Source organism: Hydra viridissima, unplaced genomic scaffold (assembly GCF_058129835.1).
Source record: "Hydra viridissima isolate aposymbiotic clone 2 unplaced genomic scaffold, HvirCarnegie_v1 scaffold_9, whole genome shotgun sequence".
Lineage (NCBI taxonomy): Eukaryota > Metazoa > Cnidaria > Hydrozoa > Anthoathecata > Hydridae > Hydra > Hydra viridissima.
The window spans coordinates 8942312-8960435 of NW_028324308.1; the positions used below are offsets into that span (position 1 = coordinate 8942312).

General features: G+C 28.4%; 1 protein-coding gene and 1 pseudogene across 3 annotated transcripts; one reads left to right on the top strand and one right to left on the bottom strand.

The window, feature by feature from the left end:
• Positions 1-6647: 6647 nt before the first annotated feature.
• On the top strand, positions 6648-16599 carry LOC145185283 (cilia- and flagella-associated protein 107-like). Of its 3 annotated transcripts, none has more exons than XM_090098420.1 (4): positions 6648-6815; positions 7763-7876; positions 10710-10890; positions 16057-16516. In XM_090098420.1, exons 2-4 carry the CDS (start codon positions 7865-7867, stop codon positions 16311-16313), a joined length of 450 nt encoding a protein of 149 aa, XP_089954546.1. In that variant the 5' UTR covers positions 6648-6815; positions 7763-7864; the 3' UTR covers positions 16314-16516. The 3 variants fall into 3 exon arrangements, with proteins under 3 accessions (XP_089954546.1, XP_089954545.1, XP_089954547.1); XM_090098419.1 differs by lacking the exon at positions 6648-6815 and adding an exon at positions 7022-7520 and having other exon boundaries at positions 16057-16515; XM_090098421.1 differs by lacking the exons at positions 6648-6815; positions 7763-7876; positions 10710-10890 and adding an exon at positions 15526-15804 and having other exon boundaries at positions 16057-16599.
• LOC149883888 (uncharacterized) lies at positions 13140-15435 on the bottom strand (annotated as a pseudogene).
• Positions 16600-18124: the final 1525 nt, after the last annotated feature.

Consider the following 18124-nt stretch of genomic DNA (forward strand, 5'->3'; position numbering starts at 1 on the left):
CACCAAATTTTAAATATAGAATATATAAAATATGCTTTTTAAATGTTTTTTTCTTCTGTTATTTTTATACATTACAATATTATAACAGAGTGATAATTGAACCTGATGTGTAACTTATTTCTTAGATATTTCTCTATTAAGTTGTGCCACAGAATATACAAAGTTTCACAATAATCAAAATATAGATTTTAATTTATGGGTGCAAGAAAATAGAGTTCTGCTCCCATGCATTAAAAATTCATGTTGGTTTAACAGGCATATATACAGTTATAAACCACTGTTCAAAAATTCAGTTCACAATCTCATATAATTTGAAATCAACTTAAGCAGGATGTTATACTTTATTTGATGACTGGCTGACTTTAAGTCAGAACATTTTCTCAACCAAAAAAAAATAACTTTTCAGTTAAATACTACACATCTATGATAACTTTGTACATATAAGCACTCCTCTACCGCCTCAACAAATATTTTAGATGATCAGTTTTTATCAATAACCAAATGAGACTTGCTTTTACAATCACTTAGTAGAATAAGCAATTTTATTTTAGATATAAATCAAGTGCCATTGCACTAACTGAGGAAACTAAACGGAATACTAGACAAAAAAACATGACTTTTTATGAAGAATTAGTATGGAATATGTAATATTAATTACAGTTATTATGTTACTTTATTTGAGTTAAGCCTTTAATGTGACAAAGTCGCTATGAAATTTTAAAAGCAGTGTTAAAAAATAAAAAATAAACATTTTTCTCCCTACCCTAATGGACTCACCTGAGCTGAAAAAAACTTAAATTGAAATGTTTCGATGATAAATTACTAACTTAATTAAAAGATTTCTTCGATTAATAAAATTGATTTATGCATTATGATATCTTTGGTTCTGATATCTAGGTGTAGATTTCTTTGCAGAATATTGTCGCACAACTTTTGTTTTATTTCTTGTTCAGTAATCATGTTTAAAGTATTCTCGTCATCAATATCAAACTTAATGTTCCGAGAACTGGACCTTTTTCCGGATTAAAGTAATACCCGGTCAAGTATTCAGAATTGATAATGCCTCATGACTCACAGTGAGTTAAAATCCAAAAAAACTAGCAACCCCCCCCCCCCCTCCCCCAAAAAAAACAACAAAAAAACAATTCCTACAAAACTAATAAATTGAGTTATAATGTAACTAATACCACCAGAAAACTGAAAATAATTGCTTTCTTGGTTAAATTTAAGAATTCATCAATTTTTGCACTTTTTTTTTTTAACGTTATTGTATTTATTTTTTATTGCGAAACTCGCGCACAAAATGTTTACTTTAGTGTCACTCTTTTAAAGTTGTTACGAGTAAAAACAGCTCAAAATTAAATTTGTAAGCATATGTTTAAGACATTTGGTAACTATAAACAATATTTCTGGCACTGCATTTTGATTTGTCATTTCTAAGATCATAAGGCACTAAGAAATTTTACCAGACTCCATGGTAGTTTTAACATTTTCCAATTGATAGGTATATATGAAAGCAGAAAAAAAAATCAGTTGCCCGAACAAGCCCCAATTCAATAAGCAACATTTTGAAAAAAGTCAAATATAAAATTTCATGTTAAATGTTTTTCACACATTTTTCACACGACAATAGCACTACAGAGGTACTTTGTCATAACTTAAAAGCCAAAGTTCAAAAGCTCATGCTCAAACAAATCTTTTTAAATTTCAAACCTCAAAAACCAAAAGTTGCATGATCTGACTGCCTACTGCCCCAGTGAGCACCAAGACGTCTATTAAACATCTCAGCAACGTCTCAGACTGTTGTCTTAATGCCATCTAAAAGACATCTCAATGTCAACACCTTTTAGACATCAATCATCTGTGAGACATCTGCATACTAGATGTCTTCGAGACACATCAAGTTAGTAATTATAAAACGCTACTAAGTTGACACCTTTTAAACGTCTGAATTCAGATGTATTTGAGGCATCTCAAACTAATCATTTGTGAGACTACTACGTATCAGATGTCTTCGAGACACAAACCAGTAATTTTCAAGACAGTTAGTTTGTTGTAAAAAGGTTACAAAAATATTAAAACATTTTGACTAAATTAGTACTATGTAAAATAAATCTCAGATGAGTACTTTATATTGTAAAGATGAAAAGTAAATATTTCAAAAACATGTAATACACATATATTAGAAGGTACAATACAATTAGAAACTAATTAAAACTAAAATATTTACTTCAATATTTTATTTTTTTAGTTCAGCATTCTTTGCGTGCTAGAGCAAAGAATGCTGAACTAAAAAAATGTTCTGAGTTTTCTTCTAAAACTCATTTGCTTATTTTCGGAAGTTTATGGAGTACAGCGCTGTATATAAAGCGGTAGATTATCGTACCAGCAAATTTAGTTTTTCTTCTTATTCCTTTACCAAGATCCTGCATGTTCAAACTAGCCATTTCCTCATGACTCAGAAAACGTTTCATGATGTTTTTAGTGCAACTTTCCAGTCGTATCCACCCACTTGGCGAAGTTGCGTCAGCTAGAGTAAAAAACAATTGGTTTCAGCTACAACTTCACTTTTTTTCACTTTTTAAAAAAGTCAAAGTTGTAAAAAATCCCACTAAAAACCCTAATACTCGCCATTTTTTTCAAAACGCTTTGTATGTATGTATGTATGTATGTATGTATGTATGTATGTATGTATGTATGTATGTATGTATGTATGTATGTATGTATGTATGTATGTATGTATGTATGTATGTATGTATGTATGTATGTATGTATGTATGTATAACTAGTTATTTAGTATTAAACAATATAAAAGAAAAAGGTATGCCATGCAAAATAATATTTATATAAGTTTTATTTTTAAAAGATATATACTGATAAGTTATTAAATATCATTTACTTTTACTTAAAGTATTTTATTTATCAAGTATTTATCAGTAGTTATCAAATATTACAAATTATCTTTTCTTATCTTTTCTTATTTTTAAAAAAGCTTTTTCAATATTTTTTTTTTGCTTGGCATATATGTATGCCAAGCAAAAAAAAAATATTGAAAAAGCTTTTTTGTATATATACATTTGTGTTATCTAATGTGTATATATTTTATAATATACATATATATATATATATATATATATATATGTATATATATATATATATATATATATATATATATATATATATATATATATATATATATATATATATATATATATATATAATTATATGCACTATATGTGTGTATGTGTTATGGACAGTTTTTCATAATGTTATTTTCTAGTTTAAATATGACATTATTGAAGCTTAATGTCATATTTAAATAAGTAAATATGACATGAAAGTTGGAGCCATTTATTACAATCGTATACCCTTCCTGATGTTAACTTGTTTTGCAGATAATATATAGTGATAATATAAAAGATATTTTACTATAATTAAATAGATGTAACTTTTTTATTCTTTATCTTTGACTTGTTAGCAAATTTACATTTTTTTCAAATTTAATGCTCTTAGAAATTTATTATAAGTAGTTTTTTATAACAAATGAAAAATACTTTTTTTTTTTAGATTAATAGCAGTTTTAAAACATTTTAGTTTACACAAGTTTATTGCTGCAGCTAAATTTCTTTATTTCAGTTTGAAGTGATCTTTTTTTGGAGTCTTACCTTGCAAATTTGTGTTTTTCACAATTATTTTTTGCAAATGTTTGAACTCCTACAAACAAACTGATAATCTGCTCAAGCACTTTTGTTTTGATTTTGTTTGTAACAGAAGTATTAGTTGATATACAAAGATTGTTAAAATTAAATGTAACTGTTATATCTGTAAGAATTTCTTTTGCAAAATCATTTACAGAAAACACTGATAAATCTTAAATTTTTTTTTCTAAATAATAGTTCACATTGTACAAGTATATCAATAATTTTAGAATTCACTCTCCATAAACCATCTCTGTCAGGAGTATTGTATAGTGTCAAGTTCTACTTTACAAGCTAGAAGTAAAGAATATCATTGAATACTATAAAAAGAATAAGTTTTTTGAATAGTATAACTTTTTGAACAGTTAGTGAATGATATAAGCAGCTAAATATTGCTAACTTCATTTCTGTATCCTTTATAATCATGGTCGATTTTTCGCATTTCTCACCATTGAATGTGTTTTTCTCGGTATGGTAGTTCAAAATATCATTTACTACGTCCTGCAATAGAGTATTGGAAAAAGTGATTTCTTCAAAATAATTAGGCAGGTTTTAGGCAGATTATCCAACACGAGTCCAAAAAATGCTAAGTAATATTTCTTAGGGCCACCCTTAAACTTTTCAAAAAACTCTTTAGCCTATGCCACAACTCATCTGCATCATTTAGGGAAAATTGAAAATCTAAAAACTTTACAAAAATTAGGGGAATATTGAAAATTTAAGGACTTAAGCTATGCAGTTCTTTGTTTATTTGCGGTACTGTGCACTTTCGGAAGAATGAGAACTAGTAATTTCTTGAACAGTAACATAAACAAAGCGCTTTTGTTTGTTTCCAGACTATATATTCTTGTGACTATGCTGTGAGTCATGAGCACTGATCTCAAAATATAACTGGATAGCGTATACGGAAAATTTTTTAAAGCCAGTTTTGGCCTCCCAAGATGGCGGCGGAATTAAGGAATGATGATATGAAAATTAAGAAACTGATGATAATCAAGTTTTATATCTTGAGTTCAAATATTGATAAATATATAATTTTCTAATAAAAATCTAGTTTTTTTGTTTAACATAAGATTTTTTTCATAAAAATAACGGAATATTACATATTTACATAAATTTCAAATATAAATATTTTTTTATTTAACAAAACATATTCTTACAATAAGTTGCTCTATATTAACTTTCTGTTTTTCGTTTTTTAGAATATGATAAAATAAAAATTCTCAGTAAAACTAAGTACAAATTTTAATTTTAATTTGCTTAAATTTAGTTTGTTTAATAAAAGTAAAGAAAAAGTATTTGTTTGCTTGTGCAGAAATCTCAAGTTTCAAATAGTTAGCATTTGTTATATAATTTATGTACCTTTTAGTTCTTAACTACCCAATGCTGTGTGCTAGAAGGTTAATAACACAACAGCATGGTAGGCAGCTGATTTTATTTTTAAGATAAAATGTTTTTTAGGCATTAGTTCATCAGATAGGCACTAAAAAATTATAAATGCTGCATGAACTATTAGCTGAGCACTGTGATTACACACAACTCAGAGGTTCCTTCTAGAGTTATTATATATATATATATATATATATATATATATATATATATATATATATATATATATATATATATATATATATATCATATATATATCATATCATATCATATAAATATTTTTGATTGGTTTTTGAATAGGATAAGTTTTGTTAATTGCTTTCTAAGCTTTTTTCCAGTTAATTTGGCAGTTTGCTTTTTACCCAGGTGATAAAGATGTATTTTTGCATAGTTTTCTGAAATAAGTTTAATCAGTGCAAATAAATGGTTATCAGTTTTAGCTGAGTCAAACATATGAGAAGTTTGTTCATTAAATAGTTTTGAGTAATCAACTGATCTCAAAACAGCACTAGAAATGGCATTTTGAATTCTTATTTCATTTGGAAGGTTGCCATTTATTGAGGCAGGCAACCTATGGAAACATCTTTCAGCTTCTTCGCATATGATAGCAACACTTTTGGTTGGTTTAATTAAACCTCCTCTGTCTTTGAATTTTAAAAAACTGGTTTGTTCAAAATGATAAGAAAGTACTAATGCATTCCAACATTTAATGCAGATGGTTTATTGTAAATTTACGTAGCATAAGTTTTTTGATGAGATACATAATGTTGATAATGTTTGATAACATACAAAACATATGTTATCAAATCATTCCCTTAATGATTTGTTTTGAATAATAAGTTAAAAACAATTGACTCAATTATTGAGAGCTGAAATATTACAAAGAATAATATATAAGTAAAATAATATATATTAAAAACTTAATATTTTTATTAAATACTATATCTATTAATTACATATATGTATTAAATAATCCTAGAAGGAACCCTTGAGTTGTGTGTACTCACAGCCTCAGCTAATAGTTCATGCAGCATTTACATATCTGGTATCTTGCTGCAAAAATTGAAAATATAAAATTTGTCAAAATTGTAAATAGACACCACTGCCGCTTACCATACAGTCATGCTATCAACCTTCTAGCACACTGCATTGGGTAACTAAGAACTAAAAGGTACATAGATTATGCATAAATATTATTTAATCGCAAAGTAAATATTTAATCGAAAGTATCGAATATTTTGTACCTTAAGTATCAAAATAATTACTTTAATTGTCTGATTTTTTTAGAAATCATTTCGTTTCTTTAAAGTCATTAAAACTTTGTTTCACAGTCTAGTTTTTCTTTCAAAACTCTATTTATTTTCTTTAATATTTCTGTAAAAAGCCTTATAAAATGTACATCGATCACCGCTAAGAGCTCCGATTGCCGCCATCTTGGGAGGCCAATTTTGGCTTCAATATTTTTCGAGAAAGGCAATTCATTACGCTATCCAGTTATATTTTGAGATCAGTGGTCATGAGGCATTATCAATTCTGAATACTTGACCGGGTATTACTGTAATCCGGAAAAAGGTCCAGTTCTCGGAACATTAAGTTTGATATTGATGACGAGAATAATTTAAACATGATTACTGAACAAGAAATAAAACAAAAGTTGCGCGATAATATTCTGCAAAGAAATCTACACTTAAATATCTGAACCAAAGATATCATAACTGTTTATTACTGGTATTCATATTATTATGTTTCTACACTTTGTACATTTTTGAGTGCTCATTTCTTCCTATATTGGAAAAATTATAAACATTCAAAGCTGGGCTAACTTTTTGAATAACTAGTTAAACTACTTAAACACTAATATAATTTAACAAAAAAGAAAAAAAATCAATTTTTAAACAAAAACAAAGACAGTAACTTTGATTTAATTTTATAGTTATTTATTCAACCATGAAATGGCTTGTTTTTTTGCTGATTATGTGTAAGATATTTAAAAAAAAAACAAGATTGGATGTAAATTTTAAAAGTGCTAGCATAGAGATACACAATTTTTCTAATAAACCAATCGTCGCGATAATATGAAAACACTTGCAAGTTAAAGTCAATAGCCCGCCATTGAGCTCGGTATTTTTTTTAAAATTGCAGTATTTTCCCAAAAATCAATGTTCTGTTTTTTTTTGGGACCATTGGTAGTGGTAATGCAGATATTTTAACTAATAGTCGGATGTAAAAGAGGGGATGTTAAACTTACGAACTTCTCTTCTTTGAGAGTTTGTAAAGTTGTCATGGATACAGAATAAGCATTTGGCGGTTTCTGTAGAATACCCTTTTTAAAAAAAAAACTGAATAAATATGGACACTTTACCAGGTTGGAGAATCGAACAAAAATACAATAAAAACTGTTTAATTGGAAATTGGAACGAGAATAGACGGAAAGTACGTACATGTCATTTTATCTTTATCTTCTAAGATTTCCTTAAACAGAGACTCGAAGCTGTACATGAAAAAGATATAGTATCGAGTTTTTAAAAATAATATGCATTTTCTGAAATTTATTTGTAAAAATTATATTTATAAATCTATCTTGTTTTCAGAAATATCTTCTTATAACATAATGGCCAAGTATTAATTTTTAGGATTATAATAAGATTTTTTATTCAGATGAATTTTATTTTTAGTTTCAAAGAGCAGAAAAATCTTTTGAATTAAGTACACATCAAGCTGATTACATTAAGTATATAAACTATACCCCAGAGAATCAAGCAAGACAGCTTGCTTCCATGAAGAGTGATGTATGATTTTTTTTGCTATTGTTTCAACTGCATTTTAGTTAATTATTATTTTAATCAAATTTCGCTATTTCACTATGCATTGAAAGATTCTGCAACTGTTATATATTATCTTATGGAGCCTTAAATACGCAAAATTTGCTGTTTTTAGTTAGAGTTGAAATATTACTTTTTATATAATTTCCATAACCTTATCTTTATTATGTTTAGACCTGTAAAAAAAATTAATTTTAAATGGTTGATGGCAGAGTTTTATGCAAGAAGATTTTTTTTTAAAACATGCAACATATTTTATTAACAATGTGATTCAAAAATATTCTATTGAAAGTTTATGCTCTTATAGTAAAAAGTTGTTCTTTTTTTATTTTTATTACAAAAAAATCAAATACAAAAAATATTTTTCTGCCACCCAAAGCTTTTTTTTTTTAAATCAAAATTTTAGTAAAATACACCATGTAAGTGTTATAATTCAAAAGCTAGATTTTGTAGTTATTTTTTTTTGCTGCAATCAGGATAAGTTTTTTATGTTCAAAAACCACTTGTAAAAGAAATTGAAGTTGGTCATCATCTTGAGTTAATTTTCAGTTTAGCTCTTGAATCAGTGTCAATCTTCTTTCGTTAATGTTGCTTGTCACACTAAGATTTTTGAAGATTTATTTTGCTTCTAAGTAACTCTTAGAGTTATTCTAATCTTCATGTTAGTGTTCTAGAATTCTTTTACATCTAATCTTTTAAAGGAATTCTCATAGTATTTCTGTTTGCAAAACTACAGATGCTAGAATTTGTTTTGGTTATGGATCATTGCATAAATTTTTTTAGTCTTTGTTTCTGTAGAGACAGTCAATAAAGTTGAACTTAAAGTTAAACACTAACTTATATGATAGTTATCATAAATGCCATATCATCTTTTTTACTGTGGTCTTTGTGATATTTTATTCTATTATATCAAGTCCTTTAAGAATGAAGCTTTGTTGTAATATATGCTGACTCCTCAGTAAAAATGCAGCTTTGTTATAATAAATACTGGCTCCTTAATTTCAGGCCAATAAGTTAGAAGCAGACTAAAACTCTTCTCTTCCTCCAAAAACCATATCAGAAGTTGATCAATGTGTTCTTCTGTAGTAAGATCCAACATAAATTTTGAGTTTTTGGGACATTTATAACTTGAACTTTTTCAAATAAGTGAAAATAATTTGAGTTATTAAAAGTTTTTTTCCTATTTGATCTGAAAGGTAAATAAAGCACATCATAAATTTTAAAATGTTCTAATGACACTTTGTTTTAAAATACCAAATAAAATTGAGAGTGCATTAAGCTTTTGTTAAATTATCTTTACTGGTAAGTCTGAAGGGCGTTTAGTATAAAATACTTGCAATTCCCCCCAAATATTATTCACTTTGGGGCAAACTGGGTCTATAATAGTATTATCATAATTATCCTTGCCATCAGGAGGTTTTTTAGATAATTGATCCTCAGATGTACTGGGTAGTTATCTATGATAATTACTACTTTCTTCTCTTTTGTAAACTTTTTATCCATTTCCTGTATCCATTTTTCAAACAGTATATTATCCATCCAACGTAGGAGGCATTTTCATTTCTCATATCAAAGATTGAGTGGCTTATTAGGTTGCATATGAAAAAACAACCCAAAATTATCTGCATCATAAATTTCATCAAGTTTATGTCTGGATAAAATTACAGGGAGAATTATTTCCTTCCATGGCAATGAAATTACCTTCCATAGTAATTTCAGGCATGCAAGAGTTACCTTCTCCAGAGATTATCTTGAAAGAGGCATTCCTATTTTTCCAACAATCAAGCCAACCATGAGACATCTAAAATTCTTTGATATTAATCTTTTCAGCAAGCTCTCTGGCTTTTGTTTTCAGAATCGATGCTGATACTACTAGTTTTCTACTTCTCACATTTAAAAGTCATTTGAAAATGAGATAATATAAATTTGTAAATGTTTCTTCTTCACTTCTCTTTTGTTTTTAAGTTCTTTTTTCTTGATAGGTTCAAAAAATTTTTAACATCATATTTGATTGCATGTATGTATGTATGTATGTATGTATGTATGTATGTATGTATGTATGTATGTATGCATTATGTATATATGTATGCATCTATGCTTGTATGTATGTATATTCTCATGCAGTGTAATGTATATATAAAACAATTGCAGTGTAATGTGTTAAGAAAATGTTGAATATATACATTTATCTATTAATGAGCATAAAACTGGATTTTGTAGTCTTAAAATTTCTTCCAAAATATTCCATTTTCATGAAGTAGAACCAGTCTTGAAATTTTAATGCCCTTTCCAAACCACTGCATGGGGTAATCCTTTGAGTCAATTTTGTTCATAGGTGTGCCTATCAACTGTATTTATCTAGATTATGGTTTTGTCATTGAGAATTTATATTTTTAAGAATAAAAGAAACTTAAAATAGATTTAAAAGAAAAACCTTTTTTTTTAATTCTAAAATGAAAAAGGAAAACACAAGAGTTTAGCATTTTAGATTTGAATTTTTTTTAAGTTTTTTAGTTTAAAATTTTAATCTAACATTTATTACCAGTAAATGATAACTAAGTGTATTATTTTCACTCTTTAATGAATAACAATAATAATAGCAGAATTATTTTACAATTTTAATTTTTTCAAAAAAACAAACTCATTTTAAAAGGAGCATAGCTAGCAGTGTTTAGAAAGTATTTGTACTTTTATGTTTTAATTTAAAAAAAGTTTTACATATATTAATTATAAAAATAGTAACAACAAAATTGATACTTTTTAATAAATAAATTATCTATAAAATATAATCTGCAATTAGGGTTTACCTAAAGAAATTATTTTCTCCCATCATGGAAGCTGCTATTCAAACAATATGATTTCATGGTATGATCAGTGCATCAATAATCGTGAGGAGCGTGAGTCAACTTTACCCAAACTTCGAACATGGGATGGTAAAACTACTTCTTGGGTACCTGAAAAAAGTGATAAACCTCTGCAAGGTAATCACTTGTATTGATTCTAAAAATGCTGTGTGCTTTATAAAAGAATAGAAGGTCGTGTTCTCAATAATAAAAGTACTTTTAATTAATTATTAATTTTTTATTTAAATTTCATCATTGTCAGTGAAGTTTGAGCTTTGAATGAATGATATTGTTGTTTCTTTAAGTATGAACATTGTTTGCTTTAACAAGCATGTAGATCATGATTATAAGTTATAGATAATTAAAATTGTTTAAATAAACACTAACTTATAGATTGTTACAAGTCATAACAGAAAAATGCTGGAATAGAAAAGTTGTACAATTAGAGCAGTAGAATAAAAAATTTTATAAGAAATTTCAGAAAGAAGCAGACTGATGTTTTATTTTCTAATGTGAACAACCTTTGAAAAAATATATTATTTGTTTCATTTAAACAATGTTGTCTTTATTATCTATATTCTCTTTTAAGACCGGCACCGATCTCTAAGATCAGCCCGTATATATATATATACATGTATATAAATATGACACATGTCCCTAATAAAACATAACCCAAATATAAATGTCAATAACTCATAACTCCTCATAATCAAGTGGCCTTTTATTCTTCTCTTGTATCTTCCACTAATCTATTTTCTTTTGCAATTATCATTTTCTCACTCTCAAAATCAGGTGAAACCGTTGCGTTACTACTGTATTCATCAACCAGAAGACAAGGATTGCTTCTGCGCATTATTGCCGTATTATCCCAACTCAAACAAGGAGCAGATATTGCATACACTTTTCTTAGATGAATCTGCTTTCGACGAAGGATATGTCCATTGTCATTCAATATTACTTCATACGATCTAGGGGCAACACATTTAACTATTTTACCCCTTAGACTCCATTCGTGAGTTACTTCATTTTAGATTGCAACATTTTGACCTTGTCTAAAGACCTGTGGTACAAGAGGACCAATATTTTTATCATAGTATTTTTTAGATTGAATTCTCTCTTTGACTAAATCTCTTGACTTTTTTAATTGTTCCTTATTTTGAGTTTGAAATCTGGGTAAATTGTCTCTCAGTTGACGTCCATGTAATAACTCTGCTGGAGATAAGCCACATTTTATTGGAGTATTATGTAATATTAAGATAACTTTATAAATGTCTTCATTTGACATATAACATTTCTTTATCAACAATTTTATTGATTTTACAGTGGCTTCTGCTAAGCCATTCGATTGTGCATAGTGTGGACTACTCGTTATGTGTTTAAATTCCCACTGTTGAGAGAATTGACAAAACTATTTCGAACTATATTGTGTACCATTATCTGACAATAATTCTTCTGGGATACCATTTCTAGAAAATGATTCTTTGCATGCTTGTATTACATCAGTTGATCTAGTACTTGAAAGCAGAAACACTTCAGTCCACAGGCTATAGTAATCAACAATAGTTAAATAGTTTTTATTAGCCCATTAAAACAAATCAGTTCCCAGTTTTTGCCATGGTCGCGTTGGAATTACAGGAGATAACAGATGTTCTTTTGGCTTTGATGGGAGATATTTCATACATGCCTCACATTTTCGAATTAACTGTTCAATTTGGTCATTTAAACTAGGCCAGAAAACACTCTGACATGCACGCTGTTTGCACTTCTCCATTCCCAAGTGACCTTCATGTAATTTTGAAAGAATTTCTTTTCGCATACTAACTGGGATTACTATTCTATTTTGATATAGCAAAAGTCCATCAATTTTATCTTTGAAATCCCAATAAGGCTGGAGATTAGCTGGACAGTATTTTTTTTTATTAGGCCATCCCAAAATTATTCTTTCTTCCAATTGTTTCAAAAGTTCATCTTCTCCAGTTTTCTTCCTAATTTCATCTAACCGACTCTCTAAAGCAGGCATACTTTTCATTATTGAATTAACATATATGTTAAGATCATTTTCTGCTATCTCATCTTCCTTTGTAGGTTGAGATACAGGTGCACGAGACATTGCATCTGCGTCGGTGATCAACTTGCCAGGAACATGCTCTGCAGTAAATGAAAATCTTAACAATTTCATTCTTAAGCATTGAATTCTCGGAGACATCTCAATAAGTGAACAGTACTTTAATATGGGAATTAATGGTTTATGATCTGTTTCCAATATAAAATTTGGTAGACCATACAAATATTTTGACATGCGTGTGCACCCCCATGCTACAGCTAACATTTCTATTTCAATTGGATAATAATTTTTCTCAGTCATTGTCAAAAATCTAGATGCACAATCAATTGTATACACCATCATGACTCTGGTAAACAACTACACTAAGTCTGTTTAACAAACTTCCATCTGTTCTTACTTTTACAGGTTTTTTAACATCATAGTGGGCCAAAGTGGGTGGATTAGTCAAACTATTTTTTACATCATTGAATGCTTTTGAATGATTGTCAGTCCAAAACCATGCTGATTTTGAACTTAAAAGATCTCTTAAAGGTTGAGCTACTTTAGCAAGTGATGGATTAAATTTTGATAATTGCTGAGCCATACCAAGAAAGCTACGTAAAGCTGTAATATTTGTTGGTCTTGGAAAATTTTGTATAGCTTCAACTTTTTTGGTGGTTTTACTCCCTCTGCTGAAATTTTATGACCTAAAAATTCTACTTCAGTTTGATTAAATAAACATTTTTCTAAATTAAGGGTAACTCCATGTTCTGCTAATCTACTCAGCAATGCTACAAGGTTTTTATTATACTCATTTTCTGTATTGCCAAAAACTAAAAAGTCATCCATACTTTTTACTACTCCTTTTAAACCTTCAATTACATGATCCATTTTTTTACTAAATATTTCTGGGAGTGCAGTTAGCCAAAATGGACCCCTTGTTGGATAGAAACGACCTAAAGGTGTAGTAAATGTACATTTTAATTGACTTTCAACATCCATTGGTAACTGCCAATATCCTGAGTTGGCATCTAATTTAGCCATATATTTACACCCATTTCCTAGTTGCGCCAATGTATCATCTACACTCGGAAGTTCATAGAATTCACATTTTGTATCTTTGTTTAATTGTGTCAAATCAATACAGATACAAAGCTGTCTGTTTGGTTTGTTCACAACTACTATTGATTCATTATTTTGATAAAACCCATTTCTTTCATTTGCTCAAGTTCTATCTTTAATGGTTCAAGTAGTGGGAATGCTTTTCGCTGTGGTGCTCCAATGTGGTATGGTGTTGCATTTTCTTGTACTATAATATGTATGGGATCACCTTTAATTGTCCCTAATCCTTTAAATACTGATGGAAACTGTTCTATAATGCTACATTTTGATTTTGTAATTGCAGCACACATGAATCCTTCTGGAATGTCTATTTTAACCAGGTTAAACTTTTGTAAGGCAGGTCTTCCCAATAAAGCAGTTTGTACATTCTTACAAACATATATAGTAATTAATTCACTGTGCTGACCATTGATTGAAAATGATTTTTGAAAGTAACCAAGACAATCGAGTGCTTTATGATCAGGACCTATTAATTGTTTGTTAGTAACATGTAAATGTTTAATTTTAACTCCAAACTTTTTTAAATGATTAGCTCCTATAACTGTTACCTCTGCACCTGTGTCAACTTTAAATGTTATTTTTCCATATTTCACTTTTAATTGTATTTCCCAAGGTCCTTCTGGATTATCTACTCCTACTCTACCCAAAAACAATGCACCTAGATGCTGCTGCGTGCTTGAAAAAATTTTATTATCACTTTGTTGATTAACACATTTATCAGGAATATTTGATTTTGTTTTTAAGCAAACTGAACTATTTGAGAAGTGGTTCATAATACCACAGTCTCTACACTTTTTACCCCATGCTGGACATGATCCCTGAATAAAAGGATGCTTTTTTAAACAGAATTTACATCTCAATGAATTAAATTTAACATCTTGTTTATTGCTAGTATTCCATGTGGATGAAGTAAATTTATTTTTCCTGTACAATTGCTGTCCAATACAGTCTACACTTTCAGTGTTATTATTTCGTAGTTCAAATACACCATCTTGTGCTTTTTCTGAAGAACAAAAAATTTCTACTGCTTTATCTAGTGTCAAATTCTTTTCAGAAAGCAATTTTTCTCGTACTTTGTCACATCTTATCCCATATACAATTTTATCTCTTAATAAACTGCCAAAACAATCTGCAGTGTTACAAAAATTGCAGTTTTTTACTTAGCAATTTTACTTCTGTTAAGAAGTCATCAAAACATTCACCATTTTCTTGAAAACGTTTGAAATATTTATGTCTTTCTAAAGTCTCATTAACAATACCCTTGGCAAACACTTCCATTTTCTCCATTATAATAGCTGGATTTGTCTTTTCGTTTTCGGTTAGGATTAATGATTCATAAATATTTCTAGTTTCTGAAGAAAACGTATATCTTAACATAGCAGCTTGTTATGCTGCTGGTTTCTTTTCTAAATCTGATAACAAAACATAATCCTGCTACTTCTCAATCCATGAACGAATCTATCTACAGTTAAATCCAAGGTTGGAGGAGAAACACCTCTCTTACCACTTTCTGCCATTTTATGTGTAACAATTCACAGGATAGAACCAGATAATAATAAAAAGTTTTCGCACGTTTTTTTACATACTCGTAGCGCCATGTTGTGTTTATTATCTATATTCTCTTTTAAGACTGGCACCGATCTCTAAGATCCGCCCGTATATTTATGCATGTATATAAATATGACACAAACAATTTTAAAGAACAAACAGGATATAGTAAAGTTATTTTAGTCAGAAAAATGATTTTCAGATTTGTGTCAATATTACATTTGAATCAATGCCAAGTTTTTTTAGTTTTTCCGACGTATTTTCTGTGCTTCATAATCTTTTGACATTTACCACACTAAAGGCACAACTTTCCATTCTGCTATCTTCTTATGTAATAGGTAATTTAAAACTTGTTTAAATTGTAGCTGTGTGTATGTACAGTTTTTCTGAATTTTTGCCACATTTTCCAATTTACCTTTTCTTAATACTTACAGTCCAATGAACTAAAGTGTTAGCTAACAGTGTTTTAGCTAACACCACTGTTGGAAGTTATCATTGATGTTCAAATATCTGATTTATGTTTCACTCTTTTTTTACTGCATTTGATTGCTTTTTAGATGTTTTGTTGATTCTTTAACATTGATTTTTAGGGCATGCAACAAACTATGGTCTTCTTGAGCAGATGAAAGCTAAGTGGCAAAATGATTTAAAGAATTTGAGAAGCCCTGACTCTACATACAAAAGTTCGTTCCATTCTTATCCAAATAATGCTATGGCGCTTAAACGATATGCAACAAGAAAGAAATTTTCAAGCCATTTTCCAAATGATCAGCCGAACAAAGATTTGTTTTTTCGTAATAAACGCTTGAATCTTGCTCCAGAACATTTACCATGTTTTGAGATATGAACAAGTCGAAATGATTTTATTTCGCATATTTTTCTTCTATTGTATTTCGCATATTTTTCTTCTATTATTTATCTCCTCATTTTATAAAATTATTAAAAGGATTCTTTTTATATGTATTTTTATGAAAGTAGAAAATTTAAATTTTTTGCTTTTGTTTACAATAGTTATATAAGCATAAACAATAGGTTAGACATAATGTTATTAATATTGATTTTTTAATGTTATATTTCAAATAATTTACTATATTAGTAACATAATGATATAAAAGTAATTAAAGAATTGTAAAAAATTTGTTTATTCGCATGCCCCTGGTTTTTTTATTACAGCTTGCACCTATTCGGAATGGAGTTTACCAGACTTTGATAACGTTCTAAAAGAATGCCTTTCCAATCATTTTGGACAACATTCCATGACTCTTGTTGATTTTTTAGTTTTTTAATATAAATAACCTCTTACATTCCTCAAAAGTTTTTCGATCGGATTGAGATCAGTTGACTGCGCAGGCCAATCCATAACTGCAATACGTAGTTTCTCATAAAAAAGATCGTTTATAGTTATGCGTAAACGCCCACGTAAAATTCAACACAATCTATATACAAATTAATTCCCTTGGCATTCACACATCTTTTTACACATACAATTATTTACAAGTAACGCTATAATGACATCTTTTACAATACATAATTTTTATGTTGGTATTCAGCTGGTTTCAATTGTAGATATCATTTCATTATTAAAGGCAATATTTGTTAAAAATCCATTTTTTATGATCATTTTGAGTTATATAATCCAATAAGTGATAATCGCTCAATCCATAAATCGCTCTGTGCATTTTACTTCTTGTTGGCCAACATTGAAGTGCAGTACATTTCACAACTTCAGAATATAAATTTATTTACTCTTGTAAAAGAAAAATTTAACAAGAAATATAAAACATGAAAGCAAGTTTGAAGAACTTGAATTCAGGATTTGCTAATATTTCAAAATGTTGCTATTTTAGTTATAGTTAATAATAAGTAGATTTGCCTTTGTTGTCAATGCATAACTTCTTATGTTGATAAAAATAAATTTTGAGTTGAATGTAATATAACAATTTGTATTAATAAAATGTATCATTTAGCTGCTATTTCTCGTGTTGGCCAAATTTCTTCTAGTGTTTATGGTGTTGAAAAACGTTGTTCTTTATTAGATTTAACATGCTTTATAGTCTAGCAGATGCATGATGTGTTAGAAGGTACAAATCTATAACTAGTAAGTTTAGTGTAACTTAAATTTAAAGAGCAGAATACAATAAAAATAAAACAAATGAATAAAGAGCCTAAAATTTTTGAAACTAGAAGAAATAACAGAAAAAAATAGAATTGATGCTTTACTAAGTGTGAAAGAATTTATTTTTGTCAAAATTTATCACATTATTTTATTTCGTCAGCGTTGGGTGTTTTGTGGGAAGTTGCTAATTTGAGATATTGAAAAATTGCCAATATACTTGCAAACAAAAGTTTGTGACTATCAACTTCCAGCCATATATACACTACAAGATTGCTACTTATGTATTACTCTCAGATACAAGTGTTTTTAACAATTTTTTTCCAGAAGCCTTTTGTTGCATATTTAACATTTTTGATATCTGTTGTACTGGACAAAAGATCTCATCTATGTAAAATTTGTTGATGGAGCAATTCTTAAGCAATAATATTCAATTAGTAAAATCCAAATTATTACTTTTAATAACAATTACTATTAATAATGTTACTATTAAAAATATGTAAAATATTTGTATTGGTTTCCTCAAAAAATTTTAAAAAAAATTA